The sequence below is a fragment of the Cynocephalus volans genome, chromosome 12 (genome assembly GCF_027409185.1).
Source record: "Cynocephalus volans isolate mCynVol1 chromosome 12, mCynVol1.pri, whole genome shotgun sequence".
Taxonomy (NCBI): Eukaryota; Metazoa; Chordata; class Mammalia; order Dermoptera; family Cynocephalidae; genus Cynocephalus; species Cynocephalus volans.
Window position 1 is genome coordinate 86,698,949 of NC_084471.1, and position 21,526 is coordinate 86,720,474.

The 21,526-nt window shown below is 39.5% G+C and overlaps 2 protein-coding genes across 2 annotated transcripts in view; one reads left to right on the top strand and one right to left on the bottom strand.

Moving 5' to 3' along the window:
- Positions 1-21,526, top strand: part of TM7SF3 (transmembrane 7 superfamily member 3) — a 49,998-nt gene that overhangs the window by 19,914 nt on the left and 8,558 nt on the right. Inside the window, exons 5-9 of the mRNA XM_063074787.1 lie at positions 273-444; positions 4,252-4,429; positions 9,786-9,872; positions 11,581-11,661; positions 12,289-12,441. Of these exons, the coding sequence (XP_062930857.1) occupies positions 273-444; positions 4,252-4,429; positions 9,786-9,872; positions 11,581-11,661; positions 12,289-12,441 (671 nt within the window). The remainder of the gene's footprint in view (positions 1-272; positions 445-4,251; positions 4,430-9,785; positions 9,873-11,580; positions 11,662-12,288; positions 12,442-21,526) is intronic.
- The window catches only part of FGFR1OP2 (FGFR1 oncogene partner 2), a 50,835-nt gene continuing 40,497 nt past the window's right edge, over positions 11,189-21,526 (bottom strand). Inside the window, exon 7 of the mRNA XM_063074789.1 lies at positions 11,189-11,337. Coding sequence (XP_062930859.1) covers positions 11,251-11,337 — 87 coding nt within the window. The 3' untranslated portion in view covers positions 11,189-11,250. The remainder of the gene's footprint in view (positions 11,338-21,526) is intronic.

The following is a 21,526-nucleotide window of genomic DNA, read 5'->3' on the forward strand; positions in this document are numbered from 1 at the left end:
GGGCTCCACCCTCATGATCTCATTACTTCCCAAAGGCCCCACCTTCTAACAGCATCACACTGGGATTAGGATTTCAACATAGTGATTTGGGGGAGGACACAAACATTCAGTCCATAACAGTGTTTTCTTTTCTTCAGAATACCAATTATTGCCCTGCAAAAGGTAAACTATTAAATTGGAATTGTTGTTGTAGAAGTTTGAAATCAGAACTTTTGTAGAGACAGGACTTGCACCACAAGAGATTGATGTTCAGTTTTGTTGTTTGGCTTTAGAGGTGCAGATCCGCCGCCATGTGATGTGGAGACCGGCCGGGACTCCAGGTGGCGGCTGCAGTATGATGTCTATCAGTATTTTCTGCCCGAGAATGACCTCACTGAGGAGGTATTGCTGAAGCATCTGCAGAGGATGGCCGAGGTGCCTCAGGTGAAGGCCAATGCTATCCAGGTAAATCTGGTTCTCATGATTGTTGTGGCTGGATTGTGATGCCTTTATGACAAGGGGAGAAGTTACGCAGAACTGACTTCTTTACTGTTTTCTTGATCTTTTGGGGATAGTCACTTTATTTGCTTTTATTTTGTTATCATCTTGAGGGTTCTTTGCTAGTGATATCCCAAAATGGTGTTGGCTTTTGAGGAGATGCATTTTAATTACATCAAGTTTTAGATTCAGCCACATCTGTGACCTCGTAATCTTGAGACATGGATAAAAGTGGGTGGTAATTTTCTACGCATTCTCATGACTATTGCATAAAAACTTTCAGCAGATATGAAGAGAAAAAATAATGAGAAACTGGTTAAGGATATACACATTAGCATTAATATTTGAACCCAAACTCAAAGTCTCTCACTTGGAGAAAAAAATATGCTCTGAGCTTTTGAATCCCTGGAGACCTTTACCTACCCCAAGTGTGGGCCAGGCACCAGCAACATGGGCAACACCTGGGAGTTTGTTAAATTGTAGATTCTTAGGCTACACCCCACAAGTACTGAATCAGAATTTGCATTTTGTAAGACCACCCCCCACCAGGCGATTCTTATGCATATTAAAATTTGAGACTGACTGCTATAGAACATTTTTGTGGTGGGCTGGGTTTTATCTTTATGTCTTGAAAGGTGCCTAAGAGCAGTATAATAAGTCATCCTCTGTCTAATGGTTGTTGGGTGGACTTTTTCTAGACTGCTCTGATTCTTCCCAGAAGTTGATAGATGACCAGATTATACAGAAAGGAGTGATTGAAACAGGGCAAATGTGATTAGCCTAGGGGCAAGGTCTGTTGCAGAGCAAGATCTTGTTTTGTTGCTGTGTCACCTAGGATGTCACTGTCCCATTCTTAGGAACTGTAATACAAGAAAACACATGTGCTTATTCCCAAATTAAGATGCTCTGTTGGTAAAGTTTATCAATTGCCTTTTTAGATATGATATTTTTAAGTCCATTTTTATTCTCATGAAGAATATGAGAATTTGCCTAATAGGCTCTTTTTTAGGTTACTTTTTCACTTTTAGTTAAAATAATGAAAATAAATAATGCATGGAAATTCTCAAAAGACTATGAATGCATGTCAGAGACTCTGGGGACTGTTTGAAGGGGCTTCCACCGGCCAAATTTGCAACAATTCAAGCATCAAAAAAACAAAACAGATTGTGATTATAAACCTTGAGTAAATAAAAATGGGTCCATACAGATACTAAAAAAAAAAGAGAAAAAAAGTAAAACTCTTCAGTCGCTACCATTGAAAGAGACTCAGACTAAATTACTCTGAAAATTGATAAAGGGAGAGAAATTACCTTGCCCATTGTAAGGGAGAAACTGATTCATTCCCAGTTGATGAGAGAAAGCTTCTTATAGAAGAGTGCCTGCTAATATAAGTAGAAGGAGTGATAGAATTAGAAAATCACCATTTTATGACTCTCAATGGAATAATTCAGGCAAGGATCATCAGTAAAAGATTTTGGGGGGACAGGCTATGTCGAGCTAGGGGTGAGTCTGGAACTCACAAACGCCTCAAGCCTGTTGTCTAGACTGGGTCACAAACCCTTCACACGCAGGTCTACAAGCTAGGTAACTGGCAAAAAGGTCCTTGGAGCCGCAGGTTGGAGAGCATGGTCACAAGGGATAGACGCCTGAGGCAGTAAACGCCAGCCAGGTGGCAGTGCCATGCATGCGCACTAACTCCACCCACACACAACTTATTTACAAAGAATGTGCTGCACCACCCCCAACCAGACCTAAGGTGATGGGGCCTGATTAAATTATTCTATTTTCCCAACAGGCTATTTTCAGGATGCCTAAGTAGCACCCCCAGATTCATTCTAGTTGCAAAAGGAGAACTACTTGTAGGTTGAAGTGATCTTATAGTCTCTACCTTATCCAAGTGATCAAAGCTGGCTTCACTGATAGTGGATCCACTTGCATTATGTGCTCCTATGTAACACAGTCTGACATTATCACTGTCACCTATGGAATATTCTAGCAAAAAATGTTTAGCCTGAGGCTGGACATTTAGCTCACTTGGTTAGAGTGTGGTGTTATAACACCAAGGTTAAGGGTTCAGATCTGCATACTGACCAGCCGCTCCCCCCCATCCCCCCAAAAAAGTTTAACTTGAATTTAATCCATTGTATTTCCTGTAAATATAAGGAGTAAGAGAACAAGTTAGACACCTTGAGCACAGCCTAACAAATCCAGGTCATGGAATATTCTACAAGACAATTGACTTAATCTCTTAAAAAGCCATTGAGTGGTGGGTGGATGGGTGGGAAAGGATGAAGGGAAGGACTTCTCTAGATGACTGAGACTAGAGCTAAACACCATGCAAGAAACTTGGTTGAATCTCCGGTAAGAAAAAGAAAAGCTACAAAAAACATTATGGAAAGTCTGAATATGTACGATGTATTAGACAATAAGAAACTTTCTTAGGTTAGCTAAGGTACAGTGGTTAAAACAGAGAATATTGTTATACTTAGTACTTTGCTACTCAGAGTGTGGAAGACAGGTGCAGAGCACTGGCATCACCTGAGAGCTTGTTAGACAAGTGGCAGTGTGGGTACCGCCTCGGAATTACAGAGTCAGAAACTGCATTTTAACAAGATACCCCAGGGATTCACAGGCACATTAGGTAGGAGAAACACCGTGGTAGGACATGCACACTGAAGTGTTTAGAAGTGAAATGCTATGATATCTATAAATTACTTTAAGATGGTTCAGCAGGAAAAAAAGAGGAAGAAGGAGGGAGTAATAGAAAGCAAATATGGTAAAATATTAATGATTTTTAAATCTGACTTGTGGTATATAGTTTATTTATTGTACTGTTCTTTCAACTTTTGTGTATGGTTTATTTTTTGATTTATTTTTTGTTTTGGTGGCTGGCCAGCACAGGGATGCAAACCCTGGAGCTTGGTGTTAACAGCACTGCCCTCAACCAACTGAGCTAACCTGCCAGCCCTCTGTATAGTCTAAACTTTTCATGATAACAACTTGGGAGAGTAGGTGGTAATGTTAACATTTTATTGAACTTGACCAGTTTTTTGCCCAGAAAACATGTTTTCGAAGGCTAAACAGTGGTGATCTTCTAGGAGACTCATAATTATTTACTCCTGAAATTCTAATATTTCATTTTCTCACTTATATCTATGTATTATGGTTATATAGGGCTTTTGTTTCTTTTATTATGTAATTTAAAAGGGAATTTTTGAAATTAAGCACTGCTACGTAGCAAAAGTATACATAATATTTTCTTATTTCAGAGCCTGTTAGGCAGAAATAAGTGGGTACTGTGTCTGAGATGTTAACACACTTTGTCTACGTCAGCTCTAAGCGAGTACTAATAGCTAACATCGCTGGAACATTCGCGCTGCACTTGGCATTGTGCGCAGTGCTGAGGAGAGAGATACGCGGGAGATAAACATGGTTCCTGCCCTTAGTTGTTTATAAAAGTCTGGCAGATGAGAAAATTCGTTTACTTTGCCACATTATTTTTACTTTTTCATACATTATTTATATCATATTTTACTTAAACTATTAACATTTTAACACTATACAAAAACTTTGGAAGTATTTTTTGTAAGAGCTTGTTTGTATTAGCACATGTAAACTGTGTAGGGTGGTCTTTTGACCAAGCTAAATGGGTTGGTGTATATTTTAAACCAGAATTATGATTTAATATTATGATTTAATATTACATGTAGGTGGGATTATGATAGAACAGATTTTTTTAACTAAACACTAATCACGCATTATTTTTGGCTTCAGGTGGTTACCCTAACAGCTAATGATAAGACAAGTATTTCCTTCTCCTCCCTCTGGGGACAAGGTGTCATTTATAATGTCATTGTTTGGGACCCATTTCTAAATACATCTGCTGCTTACGTTCCTGCTCACACATATGCTTGCAGCTTTAAGGCACTGGAGGGTAATTGTGCCTCCCTTGGTGAGTATATGGATTTAAACTTTGACAAATTCTTCTTTGGCTTTGCAGATCTATATCAGCTAGTATAGAACCTAAGAGTATTTTAAAATGCTTCTGTCCAGTTTCATTCATTCATTCATTCTGCAAATACTTTTTTTTGGCATCTGGTCGGTATGGGGATCCAAACCTGTGCCCTTGGTATTATCAGCACCACGCTGGCCCAGGTGAGCTCTCCACCAGCCTGTCTCAAGTACCTTTTGAGCCCCTACCTTATTGTATTCTCCGTTCGAGGTGATAGTATATAGCAGTGGACAAAACAGCCAGAATACTTGCCCTCCTGGAGCTTGTATTTTACTGGGGGAGACAAGAAAGACAAGATAAACTTATCAAATATAAAGTACATGAGAAAGTGATGAGTACTAAGAAGAGAAATAAAGGAGGAAAGGGAGATAACAGGTGGAGGGGAGAGAAAATTTGAAGTAGCACGGCCAGGGCAGCGCTTGCTGAGAAGGTCATGTGCGAGTGAAAGCCTGGGTGAAGCAGGGAGCCAGGCACATGTCTGGGGATGCTGTGTGCTGGGCCAACTGGGAGCCTGCCCGGGCCTTGGGAGATCTGCCCCGGCTGGATGAAAAGAGGTGGAGAGGTGAGGCCAGGTCACAGGGCTTTAGCTTTTATTCTGAATAAATGGAAAGGCATTGGAAGGTTTTGCACACAGCACCATGGTCTGACTTATATTTTAAGGGGATCACTGGCTGCTTTTTGAGAAAAGATGGGCAGGGGTGGGGGCAAGAGCAGAAACAGGGAGATTGGTTAGGGGGCCACTGAAGTACTCCAGGTGAGAGGGGACGGTGGTTTAGGTAGAATGGTGGCCATGAAGGGGTTGACAGATCAGTGCGTGTGTGTATTTAACATTTTATTTTGAAATAGTTTCAGAGATGCAAAAATAGTATCAAGAATTTCTAGAAAAGAACAATACAAAAAAATAATAATTTCTGCATCATCTTCACCCAGATGCCTCCAATGTTAGTTAATGAATGGTGTCCCTTTTCATTTTTTCTCTCTCCCTCTCTCTCCTTCCTTCTCTCTCTTTCTATAAATACTATACATATAAATACACACACAATACTTTTTTTCTCTAAACTATTTGAGAGTAAGTATAGACATACAGAGCTTTTTGCCCTTAAATGCATGTGTTTATATCCTTACAGAACAGTAGTAAGATTATCAAAATCACAAAATTAACATTGATACAGTATTGTGATTTAATCTGCAGGTATTATCAAATTTCACTAGTTGTTCTACTGCTTTTTATAAGCAAAAAAAAAAAAAAAAAAATTTTTTTCTCCTGTCAGGATTCCACATTGCGTTTAACTGACGTGTCTCTTTAGTCTCCTGTGATTTGAAACAACTCCTCAGTCTGTTTTTCTCTCTCAAGACCTCAGTCTTTTGAGGAGTGCTGTTTGTTTTTTTATAATGTCCTCAGTTTCGGTTAGTTTGATGTTTCCTCAAGATTAAATTCAAATTTTGCATTTTTGGCAGGAATACTAAGGATGGGAGGTTGTATCCTTCTCTGGAAGCATTTGGTAACTATTTGTCCCTTTACTGGTGGTGATAACCTTGATTGCTTGGGTAGTGTTGTCTGCCAGGTTTCTCCACTGTGAAGTGACTATTTTCCCCTTTAAATTATGTATCTGTAGGGGAGATAGTTTTTGAGTGTCTGTAGGTATCCCATTTTCAAACTCTCACTTGCTAGTTTTAGCATCTGGTGATCGTTGCCTGAAACATATATTACTAGGTGGTTGCCACATAGTGTTTTTCTATTTTATCATTCATTCTGTGTTTATTAGTTAGCATGGTACTGTAAGGAGGAGTTTTCTCTTCTCTTTTATTTATCCATGTATTTATTTATATAAGCATGGACCCATAGATTCTTTTTTTATTCTCTGGATTATAATCTATTACTATCATTATTTACTTTCATGTTTAAATTATCCCAGATTTCACCAATGAGTGACTTAATATATTTTGAAATAGGGTATGCCAACAGATTGGATGAGGGGTTTGAGAGAAGGAGGTGTAAAGGATGACTGCTGGTTTTGGCCTGAGAAACTAGAGCGACAGAGCCACCGTTCACGGAGGTGGGAAAGACTGTCAAGAGGAGAAGGCTTGGGAGGACATATCAAGAGTTCAGTTTTGGACATACTTAGTTTGAGAACCCTGTGAAGCATTCACATGGAGATGTTAAATTGACAGATGGTTAGATGTTTAAGCCTAGAATTCAGGGGAAAGGTCTGGGCTGGAGATTATCTTGAAGGTCACCAGATTAAATATATGGCATTTAATACGATGGTCTGGATGGTATATCATCTGTGGAGTGACTATGTGGAAATGGGTGGGGGTCTAAGGACTGAGCTCTGGGTGCTCCAGTGTTCAGAGCTCAGGAGACTGAAGAAGATCCCACCAAGGAGGCTGAGGGGCAGCTGGAGCAGCCAGAATGGTAAGAGAAAGTGGTCAACTGTGTCAGCTGCTGCTGACAGGTCAGCTAAGAAAGAGACTGAAAAGATGACCACTGGACTTAGCAACATGGAGGCAATCGGTGAGTGAGAGTTGTTCCAGTGGAGCTGTGGGGTAAGAGCCTGACTAGAGTTTGTTCAAGAACAAATAGGAGGAAAGAAATTGGAGAAAATTCAAATTGGAAAGAGTTCAAATTGGATGGAAATTGGTGAGTGCTTTCAAAGAGTTTTGCTCTAAAGAATAAAATACATTGGTTGTGTTTGAGCCAGGAATCAGGGTTCCCTCCCTCTGCTAGGGCCATATCCCATTGTTAAAGAAAAAAGAATTCAGTGACACTTGTTAAAGCGCGGTGAGAAAGACTTTATTCAGTCAGGGTTGGGGGATGGGGGGGCTATTGAATAGGTGTAGGGACCACTGCGATGGCATTTTGCAGTAGAGGAGAGAGATTTAGCTCACTCTGAGTACAGCAATGGGCAAGTGGGAATTTATAGCCAAGGATCTGGGTGGAGGTCAGTGGATAAAAAATTACTAAGAGGATAAGGGGGATTCTACCTAAACCGATCTACCAGGATTCTTGCTGAAGACAGGCCAGGGTGATCAGAGATCACGGCGGGGTGGTAGAGGATGAGGAGCCTGATCAGATATGGAGCGTGATCAGATATTGAGGGTGGAGGGTTCTAGTTAAACTGACTTATCAGAGTTCTTGCTGAAACTGGATTTTACAAGGATGTGTGCAGATGGGCCTAGGAGAGGGTTCAGGAACCTGACTGAAGTTTGGTCAAGCAAAGGCTCTTTGTCACCACCCAGTCTCCCACTGCCACCCATGCATGAGATCCTTGAGATGTACGCTGCAAGAGGCCAGGCAGATAGTTCTGTATTTTAACTGATAGACTGCATCCTGACTCAGTGCCTTCATTCCCTCCCATTGAACTCTTCACGCCAGAGCCCCTCCTGATCAGAAAGCTCCTGGCTCTGTTTTACCTTCTCAGGCTTAGGAGGCTGAGAGCTCTGATCAGTTGTTCTTTCAGCCCAAAGCTGAACCTTCCTAATAATCTTGGTCCTATTGTTAACTTTCATTTTCAAGCTTGATGAGTGCTTTTCCTGAGCTTGGAGTAGGGAGGATATATCTGCCTTACCTTTTAATTAAAACCTTGGTCCATGTATCTTAAGCGATACTGTGATGGTTAAAGATACCTTAAACTTTGACTGTTTCCTGTCCTTCTATTCCATTCGCTCCTGTGACTTCATTGCACTCAAAAGTGACTGCCTATTTCATCTCTTGTGTTATTTCTAGATTCTACTTCTTATGAAACCTTCCCCACTGTCTGATTTTACTTCTATAATCTGTCTATCCTGATACTGTGATACAGGATTCTGTATAGTTCCTTTCTGATGTCATGGGAAGAATATCTAACTGTGTTAGTTTTTATTGGGTTGGAAGAATGTGCTATCTTGGTAATTGTACTTGCTAGAAACTTCCACCAGGTTTTCATTTTTAAAAAATCATCCATCTTTTTTGGTATGAAATTAAATCTAGAACAACAACCAACCACAGGTCTGAAATAAGCAGAATGTGGAGTTTTTATCTTTCGTTTAATCTTTCTTTTGAGCTCCTCATTCTCAGAAAAGCTGATATGTAGGTATATATTATGCCCTGCAAATCCTTGTCTTCTGTCTTGTTTTTTTTGTTTAAATGTTTGTTTTCATGGTATCTCCATCTAAGCACTCTTAAGCATCTTGTTGTGTTTTGATTTGTGGCAGGCTTGTAACATTTTTCACATGAGATTGTATTTCTGTTTTGTTTTTAGTTCAGGGGTTATTTTCTTGTGTTTACCTTGAAGAAGTCATGGTGGTAGTGAATTTAGTGAGCAGATTTTTCTCTTCAATAAGCGGTATCTTTTGAGTAGATGTGGTATTTATATTTAAGTTTGTACCTATTAAGGATCATGGAGCAGGGATTCTTTGACATCGTGTAGCCTGTTGTGCTTTATTGTTGGTTATAATGCAATCTTTTTTCCCAAAGTAATATGTATAATTGATAAGATTTATAGTAATTTGTACATGTCTGACTTATAATACATGTTCTTTTATTTTAATGTGAGTTTCGGTTTACATTTTTTATTGTGGAAAGCTTCAGTGAGCTTCCGTATGCCAATTATCCAGCTTTACTAATTTTGAGTCATGGCCATTGTCTTGTTTCAGCTTTTCTCCCACTGCCTCTCTGCCTCCCACCCTCTTTTCTCACTGGATTCTTTTAAAGCAAATCCCAGGTTATTTTACTCACAAATATTTCAGTATGTATATCTTAAACTATAGCCACAGTATCATTAACACAATTTTCAATTTAAAATATGGAAAATAGTTATGTAATAGCACCTAATTAACAGTCAGCATTTATATTTCTCCAATTATCTCAATAGTTTTGCATAGTTTGTGCAAATCAGCTTTCAGATGAGCTCTATACATTGTATTTAGTTGATGTGTTTCTTAAATCTCTTTTAATCCATAGTTCCTACTCTCCCTCTTTTTTCTTGAAGAAACTGTTTTAGGCACGTTCTGTTTTCTCCTCCTCTCCTCCCTCCAAGAAAGTGTCACAGCTGGTGTTACACACTTCTTTCAATGAGCGTATACTGTCTGGTTTCTCTTTTTTTTTTTTAATAGCAGCAGCCATTGGTGTTCATTGCCTACATAGATTAATTCATTAGGGGTGGCAAGGGTATTTTTAGGATACATTTTTAATATTCATGCATGGAATAAATCACTGTCAGTTCACTTTGCTTTTTTCGTGAAGCCTTGTTCTATGAATTAAGTACAAAGTATCAAATTGGTCATGTTATCCACAACATTTTCATTCTTTTTTTAGGAAGAGTATCCACCAAGGTGTTCTTCACTCTTTTTGCCCTGCTTGGTCTCTTTATTTGTTTCTTTGGACACAGATTCTGGAAAACAGGTATTAGCCTGATGTGGTTGCTCTTTACACGCCTTGTGGTCTTTTCTCTTAAATGCTGCTGGGGAAGTTATGACTTGTAAGGAGAGTAAGCACTTATCTCCACGGTCTTCACAGATTTGTGGCTGGCTTCTTTTGGTAATGAGTTTACTGACTTGCTCTGCATTTTAATTTTTTCCTCTCCTCTCAACAGTGGAGTGCAAGCTTCTGTAATTAAAAGGGGAATAAAATTTGGTTTGTTCAGCAAACTTTTTCAATGGCCAGATCTGCTAGTTGACTAAGGATAACTGAGATTAGAAATCAGGGCGTCTCGGTAAAAAATATATGTGGATTTTGATGATGGTGATTGACTTGGTTTCGCATGAATCAGCCTGAGGGGCTGCAGTGCACAGTGAAATTGAAATGTCTGCTCAGTCCTGGGAGGTTCAGACACCTAAGGGAACTTCAGAATCCACATCAGCAAAACAGTGGGGGAGTGGAATATAAAGTATGCACACTAAATTGGTTTGATTCTTTGGGCTGCTTTTTATGTAATTGATGTTTTCAATTACTGAAAATATTTTTATTTAATCAACAAGGTGTATAACTGAGCATCAAGGGTATGGTGTGTATAATCCTGATCTAATAAAGCTTTTTAAACTTGCTTTTTAATAAATTGTGTGAAATAGCTACTCCATTTCCTCCATTACAACACTTTTTTTCTTGACTAATTGAGAGGACAACATTGCAAAGAACATTTAATCTCTCCAAGTATAGAATGATTCTTTAACAAACAATTTAATTGCTAAGCTATGGGCATGGTCTCAAAGATTACCAGCTTTTTTTGTTTTGTTTTATGTTGATGTATATCATTTTATATATATTGAAATTGAGATACAGTACCCTATTACCAATAAAAGCTGAGAAGAATTTAAGAAAATAGGTGTCCTCCATAATCAGGGTTATGTTTATTTGTGGAAAACACAGTTATCTGTATGCTTGCACTACCAGATATTTTAATGGATGCAGACAATGATTGTTCATTTTAAATAGGAAAAGATGAATTAAAAGAAGACATAGAAGTCACTTTTGCTTGGAATACTTTGTTATACTTTTTCACCATTCAAAATTTATTTTGTTTATGTTACTACCAAAATTTAGCATGTAATTTCAGGACAGACATAAATGACAAAAGTACTATTCTTATTTTAAGTAGAAAATATAAATGTGTTATGAAATTAACAGGTAACAATTTAATAATTGAAATTGACCTATATACAAGAAACTGTATCTTGTAGTTAATATTTTAGTATTGTATTCATTTAATATAATAATAATTTACTGCAAATGACCTCTAAACTTCTCTTATGTTTTAGATAATCACAAGGATACTTCAAAAAGTTCATAGAGGGCTGGCCGGTCCGCTCAATTGGTTAGAGCGTGGTGCTGACAATACCAAGGTCCAGGGTTCGATCCCTGTGCTGGCTAGCTGCAAAAAAAAAAAAAAAAAAAATTATATAGAAAAATAGCATTGAAAGGTAGTACTAAACTTTCCATGAACTTTGAAGTACCCTTGTATTTTTCTTCTCTGAATGTTGTAATGTGTAAATTCTAGGAGTTTAAGCATGTATTTGTAGATTAGATATTTAAACTGCATTTATAAAAAGTTTACCTAACCATAGCTTATTTTGTTTTGCTTTTCCTTTTGCCTTTCCTGGTGGTTTGCTACTAGAATTATTCTTCATAGGCTTTATCTTCATGGGATTCTTCTTTTATATACTGATTACAAGACTGACAACTATTAAGTATGATGGTAAGTGAAAATTACATAGTTTAATTGGGTGTTCAGAAAGGAAGATGCTGGGTTTATACTCCACCTTTGCTTCTACCGTGTGACCTCTGTCATATGTGATAGCCTATTGTGTTTGTAAAATAATGAGCCACTCACGCACTAAACAACTTTTCTAGACTACTCATTCAGACCTTCTCTTCTGGGTTTTTAACCTGCATAGTGAATTTCTAGGTACTTAGGGAAATGAGGGGCCATGTTGATTATAAACTTGTGTTCCAACTATATGATATATTGAAGATAAAAAATGTACAAAAATCAAAATGTTAAGATTTTCTTGACCTTATAACAAATACCATCATCACAACCCCACCCCACCCCATTTAACAAGATGCTTGTCATCTTTTCTCCCTCAGTCCCAACTTATTGACATGCCAAGCCTGTCACTAGTCCCAGGAGATTTAGCTCCTTGGCTGGTTTCCATGTCTGGAGAGGGCTGCTCCATGCTGGTTTCCTGGCACCGCTGCTGAGCCCTGGGTGCCTGAGCAGCAGGAAGCCTCAGGCTGGCTCTGGCAATGGTATTGTGTGTCTGATGCATGCAGTTGGAAATGCTGCTGGTGGTCCAACAGTTCGTCTTCTCCCTTTGTACAGTTCGTCTGATTCTAACAGCCGTAGCCGGAAGCATTGGTGGAATTTTCTTGGTAGCTGTCTGGTGGCGTTTCGGAATCCTCCTGTTCTGCATGCTGTGTGTTGGACTTGTGCTGGGGTTCCTCTTCTCATCAGTGGCTTTCTTCACTCCACTGGGTAGGAGACGTGTAACTGATGTGTTTGATTCATTGTTTGAAAGACTCGATTTGGGCTCTCCAGATTCACATACTGCCTCGTCAGGGATTTCTAGAGAGGGCACTAGAAGTAAGAATCTTCTCTTCCTCAAAGGCACACTGTACTAGATGAACTAAAGAATATCTTTACAGGTAGCTTTGTATCTCTTTGTTGTGACAAAGTGTGTGTGTTTCTGTTAGAATTAATGGAGTTAAAGGGGACTCTTAATATATGGCAGAACAGTGGTTACTTTTTGTTGAACTCTGGAACTCTTTCTTAAAGTGAATCTTGCTCAGAAGCCCAGTATATCTCACAGATCAGTTTGGTGCTGCCCTGATGTCAGCTGAGTTGGGAACCTGGTGCTTAGTTCCCAGTTTTCTCTTGTACCCTCAACCTCCACTCCTACCCTTTGCCAAGCCCCAAGTGTTCTTAACGTACCTACTTGTAATCCCCTAGGGCAGTAGCACAGGATAGTTTTTTTTTTTTTTTTTTAGTAATTCAATTTCTATCAGTTTTTAAAAATCTGGCTAACTTGTGGGTTAACTTTCTTTGCAGTTGTGCGATAACTTACATTTTCCAATTGTTGTCAAAATGCAAAAAAAAAAAAAAAAAATTGTCTATGTTCCAAGGTACTCTATTAGGCTCTTTCTTTTCTGTGATAATGTTTAGTTCTTATATTGAAATAATATATTAAAGTTGATGGAAATGTTAGATATAAGAACAGCTGTTTTTGTGAAGCTGTCAACTCTTGAGAATGCAGCATATGGAATTTTTCAAGATGGCGGCGGCTGCGGCGGCTGGCGCGGAGTAGCTGAGGTGGAAAAGGTGGCCACTGGGCCTCAGGCAGCCGGGAAACTTGTGGACCTTCCTCTCGCCATCTCTTAAGGGAGGACTGCTGCTGCTGGCCGGTCGTGGGGGGTGACCGCCACTTTACCCCTGGCAGGAAAGGCTGCCTCATTTACAGGCAACAGCTTTGAAGTGTGGAGCAGGAAAAGAACTGTTTCTTAGCTGCAAAAGCGAGTCTTGAAACAGGGAACGCGGCGCCAGGGCTGCTGTGGATGCAGACAGGACCCCAGAGACCGGGGCCGCGCTGAAGGCGGCCAGCTGCCCTATTCAGGATTCGAGATTTCAGGCCGGCATTAAAGAAGATTCCTGGGAGCGCCCGAGCTGCGCCGCGACTGAACAGCCGGAGGCGGCAGCGGCCGAGAACTGGGAAAGGCGGCAAACCAGAGACAGAGCGAGCACCCGACCTGGCACAGCACTGTGAGTGATCCCTGGCACAGCTCTGTTCGGGGGGTGGATGCCCACGCGGCTCCCGCCTGCATCACCAGGCCACTCACTGCCCCGGTGCTGCCTCCATTTTCTCAGGTGCGGGCAGCTCTGCCCTGCTCCGCCATCACTGAGCCCTCCCACTTGCTTGGCCTGGCGCGGGGCTTTCCGGAGCCTGCAGACCGGCCTCCTCTGCCACTCCCTCCGCGGTTCTCTGGCGGGGCTGGTGGCGTGGGGCGTCCCCGGCCAGTCTCGGGAGGGCAAGGAAGTACGGGAGGGCAAGGAAGTACGGGCGGGCCGACTGTCACTCCACCACACCCTGGACTCCGGCCCCAGGTAAACTCCCTGTTACTGGGAGGCAGATACCATCTCTGTGGCCACCAGTTTGGAAAAAAGCCTAACGAATTTCTGGTTGGGAATAGTGTGGTAGGAGAGTTCCCAGGTCCGCTTGAACCTGCCAGAGAGCTGGCTGCAGGTGGGCACTAGACTCGGTTTATACTGGGGGGATACAAAGGTGAACAAGACCCGAGAAAGATCTACATAGTGCTACAAAGGCACCCAGAGAGACCGGTCGTCTGTGCCTAGCAGAAACCTGGTAGACTTCCTGGGCGAGGCGGTGCCGAGCAGGGTCTTGAAGGCCCAGCTGATAGACGAGGGGTGCAGAAGACATGCCCCAGCCCAGCACAGTGCGCACAGAGTGGGGAGACGTGCGGCCAGGGAGGCGGAGACTCGACAGAAACCACACACCCGGTGGGGTCGCCACTGCACGATCTAACAGCCTGGGCCAGAGCACACGGAACAGGGAGAAGTCCTGCACGGGAAGTGAAAGCTCAACAGAGATCACACACCCTGTGGTACGTGATCCACCAGCCCAGCAGAGTCCAAGCTGACCAGAAAGGTGGCTCCCCGGAGAAGCCCAAGACCCGAGGCAACCACACACACAAGGCACTAGAGGCCAACTGAGCAGTCACGGAGGGAGCCATACCAAATTGGCAACCACAGCAACATCCTAGTTAGTCATTAGTCTCAAACCGGTGGACTGTGAAACCCCCTGCAACAATGAATAAACACCAAAAAAAAGATACCAGAAATACAAAAAATCAAGAAAGTACACCACCAAAAGTTAATAAATCTCAAACTCTAGATCCTATAGAACAAGAAGCCCTTGAAATAATTGATAAGGAATTTCGAGTGATAATTCTAAGGAAACTGAATGAGATACAAGAAAACTCAGCTAGACATCATGATGAAATGAGGAAAAGTATACAGGATCTGAAAGAGGAAATGTACAAGGAAATCAATGTCCTGAAAAAAAATGTAGCAGAACTTGCCGAACTGAAGAAGTTATTCAACGAAATAAAAAACACAACAGAGAGTTTAACCAGCAGGCTTGTCGAAGTTGAAGAGAGAACCTCTGAACTTGAAGATGGGCTGTTTGAAATAACACAAGCAGACAAAAAGAAAGAAAAAAGAATCAAGGACATGGAAGAAAATCTGAGAGAGATATCAGACAACCATAAGCGATCAAATATCCGAGTCATGGGTATTCCAGAAGGGGAGGAAAATGGAGATTCCATTGAAAACATATTCAACAAAATAGTGGCAGAAAACTTCCCAGGTATAGGAAAAATCACAGATCTTCAGATCCAGGAAGCTCAACGATCTCCAAACGTATTCAGCCCAAAAAGGCCTTCTCCAAGACATGTCATAGTCAAATTGGCAAAACTCAGAGACAAAGAGAGAATCTTAAAAGCTGCAAGAGAGAAGCGTCAAATCACCTATAAGGGAGCCCCAATCAGGTTAACATCAGACTTTTCATCACAAACCCTAAAAGCTAGAAAGGAATGGGATGATATTTTCAAAATACTAAAAGACAAAGATTGCCAGCCAAGAATACTCTACCCTGCAAGGCTATCCTTCCGAAATGAGGGGCAAATAGTATATTTCTCAGACAAACAAAAACTGCGGGAGTTCACTACCACAAGACCACCCTTACAAGAAATCCTCAAGGGAGTACTGGGTTTGGTTCCTGAAAAATAACTACCACTGCCATAAAAACCCAAGAAAAATCTAAACCCGCTAGTATAATAAAAATGGCATTCATGAAGAGAAAACAAGCTAACAAAAACACTATCTACAACCTAAGGAACCAACAAACTCAGAAAACAAACAGTAAATCAGAAAGCAAGGAAGAAAAGACACTTAAGACAACCAAACAACCAATAAAATGCTAGGAATAAATCAACACCTTTCAATAACAACTCTTAATGTAAAAGGCTTAAATTCCCCAATTAAAAGACACAGAATGGCTGACTGGATCAAAAAGCAGGACCCAACTATATGCTGTCTACAAGAGACCCACCTCACCCATAAAGATTCACAAAGACTAAGAGTGAAAGGATGGAAAAAGATTTACCATGCAAACAGAAAAGAAAAACGAGCTGGAGTAGCAATTCTTATATCTGACAAAATAGACTTTAAACTAAAAACCATAAAAAGAGACAATGAGGGACACTACTTAATGATAAAAGGACTGATCCATCAAGAAGACATAACAATCATAAATATGTATGCACCCAATGTTGGAGCAGCCAGATTTATAAAACAAACTCTATTAGACCTAAAGAAGGAAATAGACACTAATACCATAATAGCAGGGGACCTGAACACCCCACTGTCAATATTAGACAGATCATCTAGGCAAAGAATCAGTAGAGAAACACAAGATCTAAACAAGACTCTAGACCAATTGGAATTGGCAGATATCTACAGAACATTCCACCCAACAACCTCAGAATATTCATTCTTCTCAGCAGCACATGGATCATTCTCCAGGATAGATCACATATTAGGTCACAAATCAAGTCTCAATAAATTCAAAAAAATTGGAATTATCCCATGTATCTTCTCAGACCACAATGGATTAAAACTAGAAATTAATAACAAACGAAACTCTGGAAACTATACAAACACATGGAAATTAAACAGCATTCTACTTAATGACATATGGGTCCAAGAAGAAATCAAGCAGGAAATCAAAAAGTTTATTGAAACTAATGAAAACAATGATACATCATACCAAAACCTGTGGGATACTGCAAAAGCAGTATTGAGGGGAAAATTTATTGCATTAAACGCTCACTTCAGAAGAATAGAAAGATGGCAAGTGAACAACCTAACACTTCACCTTAAAGACTAGAAAAACAAGAACAATCCAATCCTAAAGTTAGCAGACGGAAAGAAATCATTAAGATCAGAGCAGAACTGAATGAAATTGAAAACCAAAAAACAATTCAAAAGATCAACGAATCAAAAAGTTGGTTTTTTGAAAAGATAAATAAAATTGACAAACCATTAGCATGGCTAACAAAAAAAAGAAGAGAGAAGACTCAAATAACAAAAATTTGAAATGAAAAAGGCGATATTACAACTGATTCATCTGAAATACAAGGAATCATTCGAGACTACTATAAACAACTATACGCCAACAAAATGGAAAATCTGGAGGAAATGGATAAATTTCTGGACACACACAAGCTCCCAAAACTGAACCGTGAAGACGTAGAAAATTTGAACAGACCAATAACAATAAAGGAGATTGAAGCTGTTATCAGAAGGCTCCCAACAAAGAAAAGCCCAGGACCAGATGGATTCAGAGCAGAATTTTACCAAACATTCAAACAGGAATTGACACCGATTCTTTACAAACTATTCCAAAAGATTGAAACAGACGCAAATCTCCCAAACTCATTCTATGAAGCAAACATCATCCTGATACCAAAACCAGGTAAAGATATAACCAAAAAAGAAAACTACAGGCCAATATCCCTGATGAATATAGATGCAAAAATCCTCACTAAATTACTAGCAAACAGAATACAGCAACACATACGAAAAATTATTCATCACGATCAAGTGGGATTCATCCCAGGGATGCAAGGTTGGTTCAACATACACAAATCAATAAATGTGATACGCCATATTAATAAACTCAAACACAAGGACCATATGATCATCTCTATAGATGCTGAAAAAGCATTTGATAAAGTTCAGCACTCATTCATGACAAAGACCCTCTATAAGTTAGGTATAGAGGGAAAGTATCTCAACATAATTAAAGCCATATATGCCAAACCCACAGCCAATATCATCCTGAATGGGGAAAAGCTGAAAGCTTTTCCTTTAAGAACAGGAACTAGACAAGGATGCCCACTCTCACCACTCCTATTCAACATAGTGTTGGAAGTACTAGCCAGAGCAATCAGAGAAGAGAAGGAAATAAAGGGCATCCAGATTGGAAAAGATGAAGTCAAACTGTCCCTGTTTGCAGATGACATGATCCTATATATCGAACAGCCTAAACCCTCTACAAAAAAACTGCTAGAATTGATAAATGATTTCAGCACAGTAGCAGGATACAAAATCAACACTCAAAAATCAGTAGCATTTCTTTTCTCCAATAGTGAACATGCAGAAAGAGAAATCAAGAAAGCCTGCCCATTTACAATAGCCACCAAAAAAATAAAATACTTAGGAATTGAGTTAACCAAGGAGGTGAAAAATCTCTATAATGAGAACTACAAAACACTGCTGAGAGAAATTAGAGAGGATACAAGAAGATGGAAAGATATCCCATGCTCTTGGATTGGAAGAATCAACATAGTGAAAATGTCCATACTACCCAAAGTGATATACAAATTCAATGCAATCCCCATCAAAATTCCAAAGACATTTTTCTCAGAAATGGAAAAAACTATCCAGACATTTATATGGAACAATAAAAGACCACGCATAGCCAAAGCAATGCTGAGCAAAAAAAATAAAGCTGGAGGCATAACACTACCTGACTTTAAGCTATACTACAAAGCTATAATAACCAAAACAGTATGGTACTGGCATAAAAACAGACACACTGACCAATGGAATAGAATAGAGAATCCAGAAATCAACCCACACACTTACTGTCAGCTGATCTTTGACAAAGGCATCAAGCCTATTCAGTGGCGAAGGGACTGCCTCTTCAGCAAATGGTGCTGGGACAACTTGATATCCATATGCAGGAGAATGAAACTTGATCCATACCTCTCGCCGTACACTAAAATCAACTCAAAATGGATTAAGGATTTAAATATACACCCTGAAACAATAAAACTTCTTTAAGAAAACATAGGAGAAACACTTCAGGAAATAGGACTGGGCACAGACTTCATGAATACGACCCCAAAACACGGGCAACCAAAGGAAAAATAAACAAATGGGATTATATCAAACTAAAAAGCTTCTGCACAGCAAAAGAAACAATTAAAAGAGTTAAAAGACAACCAACAGAGTGGGAGAAAATATTTGCAAAATATACATCTTACAAAGGATTAATATCCAGAATATATAAGGAACTCAAACAACTGTACAAGAAGAAAACAAGCAACCCAATTAAAAAATGGGCAAAAGAGCTAAGTAGGCATTTCTCTAAGGAAGATATCCAAATGGCCAACAGACATATGAAAAAATGCTCAACATCACTCAGCATCCGGGAAATGCAAATCAAAACCACATTGAGATACCATCTAACCCCAGTTAGGATGGCTAAAATCCAAAAGACTATGAACGATCAATGCTGGCAAGGCTGCGGAGAAAAAGGAACTCTCATACATTGTTGGTGGGACTTCAAAATGGTGCAGCCTCTATGGAAAATGGTATGGAGGTTCCTCAAACAATTGCAGATAGATCTACCATACGACCCAGCTATCCCACTGTTGGGAATATACCCAGAGGAATGGAAATCATCAAATCGAAGGTATACCTGTTTCCCAATGTTCATCACAGCCCTCTTTACAATAGCCAGGAGTTGGAACCAGCCCAAATGCCCATCATCAGATGAGTGGATACGGAAAATGTGGTACATCTACACAATGGAATACTACTCAGCTATAAAAACGAATGAAATACTGCCATTTGCAACAACATGGATGGACCTTGAGAGAATTATATTAAGTGAAACAAGTCAGGCACAGAAAGAGAAATACCACATGTTCTCACTTATTGGAGGGAGCTAAACATTAATATATAAATTCACACACACACATACACACACACACACACACAAATCGGGGGGGGGAGGGAAGAAGATATAACAACCACAATTATTTGAAGTTGATACAACAAGCAAACAGAAAGGACATTGTTGGGGGGGAGGGGGGGAGGGAGAAGGGAGGGAGGTTTTGGTGATGGGGAGCATTAATCAGCTACAATGTATATCGACAAAATAAAATTAAAAAAAAAAATAAATAAAAAATAAAAATAAAAAATTTATTGAATCTAATGAAAACAATGATACATCATACCAAAACCTGTGGGATACTGCAAAAGCAGTATTGAGGGGAAAATTTATTGCATTAAACGCTCACTTCAGAAGAATAGAAAGATGGCAAGTGAACAACCTAACACTTCACCTTAAAGAACTAGAAAAACAAGAACAATCCAAACCTAAAGTTAGCAGACGCAAAGAAATCATTAAGATCAGAGCAGAACTGAATGAAATTGAAAACCAAAAAACAGTTCAAAAGATCAACGAATCAAAAAGTTGGTTTTTTGAAAAGATAAATAAAATTGACAAACCATTAGCATGGCTAACAAAAAAAAAAGAAGAGAGAAGACTCAAATAACAAAAATTAGAAATGAAAAAGGCGATATTACAACTGATTCATCTGAAATACAAGGAATCATTCGTGACTACTATAAACAACTATACGCCAACAAATTTGAAAATGTGGAGGAAATGGATAAATTTCTGGACACACACAAGCTCCCAAAACGGAACCGTGAAGACGTAGAAAATTTGAACAGACCAATAACAATTAAGGAGATTGAAGCTGTTATCAGAAGGCTCCCAACAAAGAAAAGCCCAGGACCAGATGGATTCAGAGCAGAATTTTACCAAACATTCAAACAGGAATTGACACCGATTCTTTACAAACTATTCCAAAAGATTGAAACAGACGCAAATCTCCCAAACTCATTCTATGAAGCAAACATCATCCTGATACCAAAACCAGGTAAAGATATAACCAAAAAAGAAAACTACAGGCCAATATCCCTGATGAATATAGATGCAAAAATCCTCACTAAATTACTAGCAAACAGAATACAGTAACACATACGTAAAATTATTCATCATGATCAAGTGGGATTCATCCCAGGGATGCAAGGTTGGTTCAACACACGCAAATCAATAAATGTGATACACCATATTAATAAACTCAAACACAAGGACCATATGATCATCTCTATAGATGCTGAAAAAGCATTTGATAAAGTTCAGCACTCATTCATGACAAAGACCCTCTATAAGTTAGGTATAGAGGGAAAGTATCTCAACATAATTAAAGCCATATATGCCAAACCCACTGCCAATATCATCCTGAGTGGGGAAAAGCTGAAAGCTTTTCCTTTAAGAACAGGAACTAGACAAGGATGCCCACTCTCACCACTCCTATTCAACATAGTGTTGGAAGTACTAGCCAGAGCAATCAGAGAAGAGAAGGAAATAAAGGGCATCCAGATTGGAAAAGATGAAGTTAAACTGTCCCTGTTTGCAGATGACATGATCCTATATATCGAAGAGCCTAAAACCTCTACAAAAAAACTGTTGGAATTGATAAATGATTTCAGCACAGTAGCAGGATACAAAATCAACACACAAAAATCAGTAGCATTTCTTTTCTCCAATAGTGAACATGCAGAAAGAGAAATCAAGAAAGCCTGCCCATTTACAATAGCCACCAAAAAAATAAAATACTTA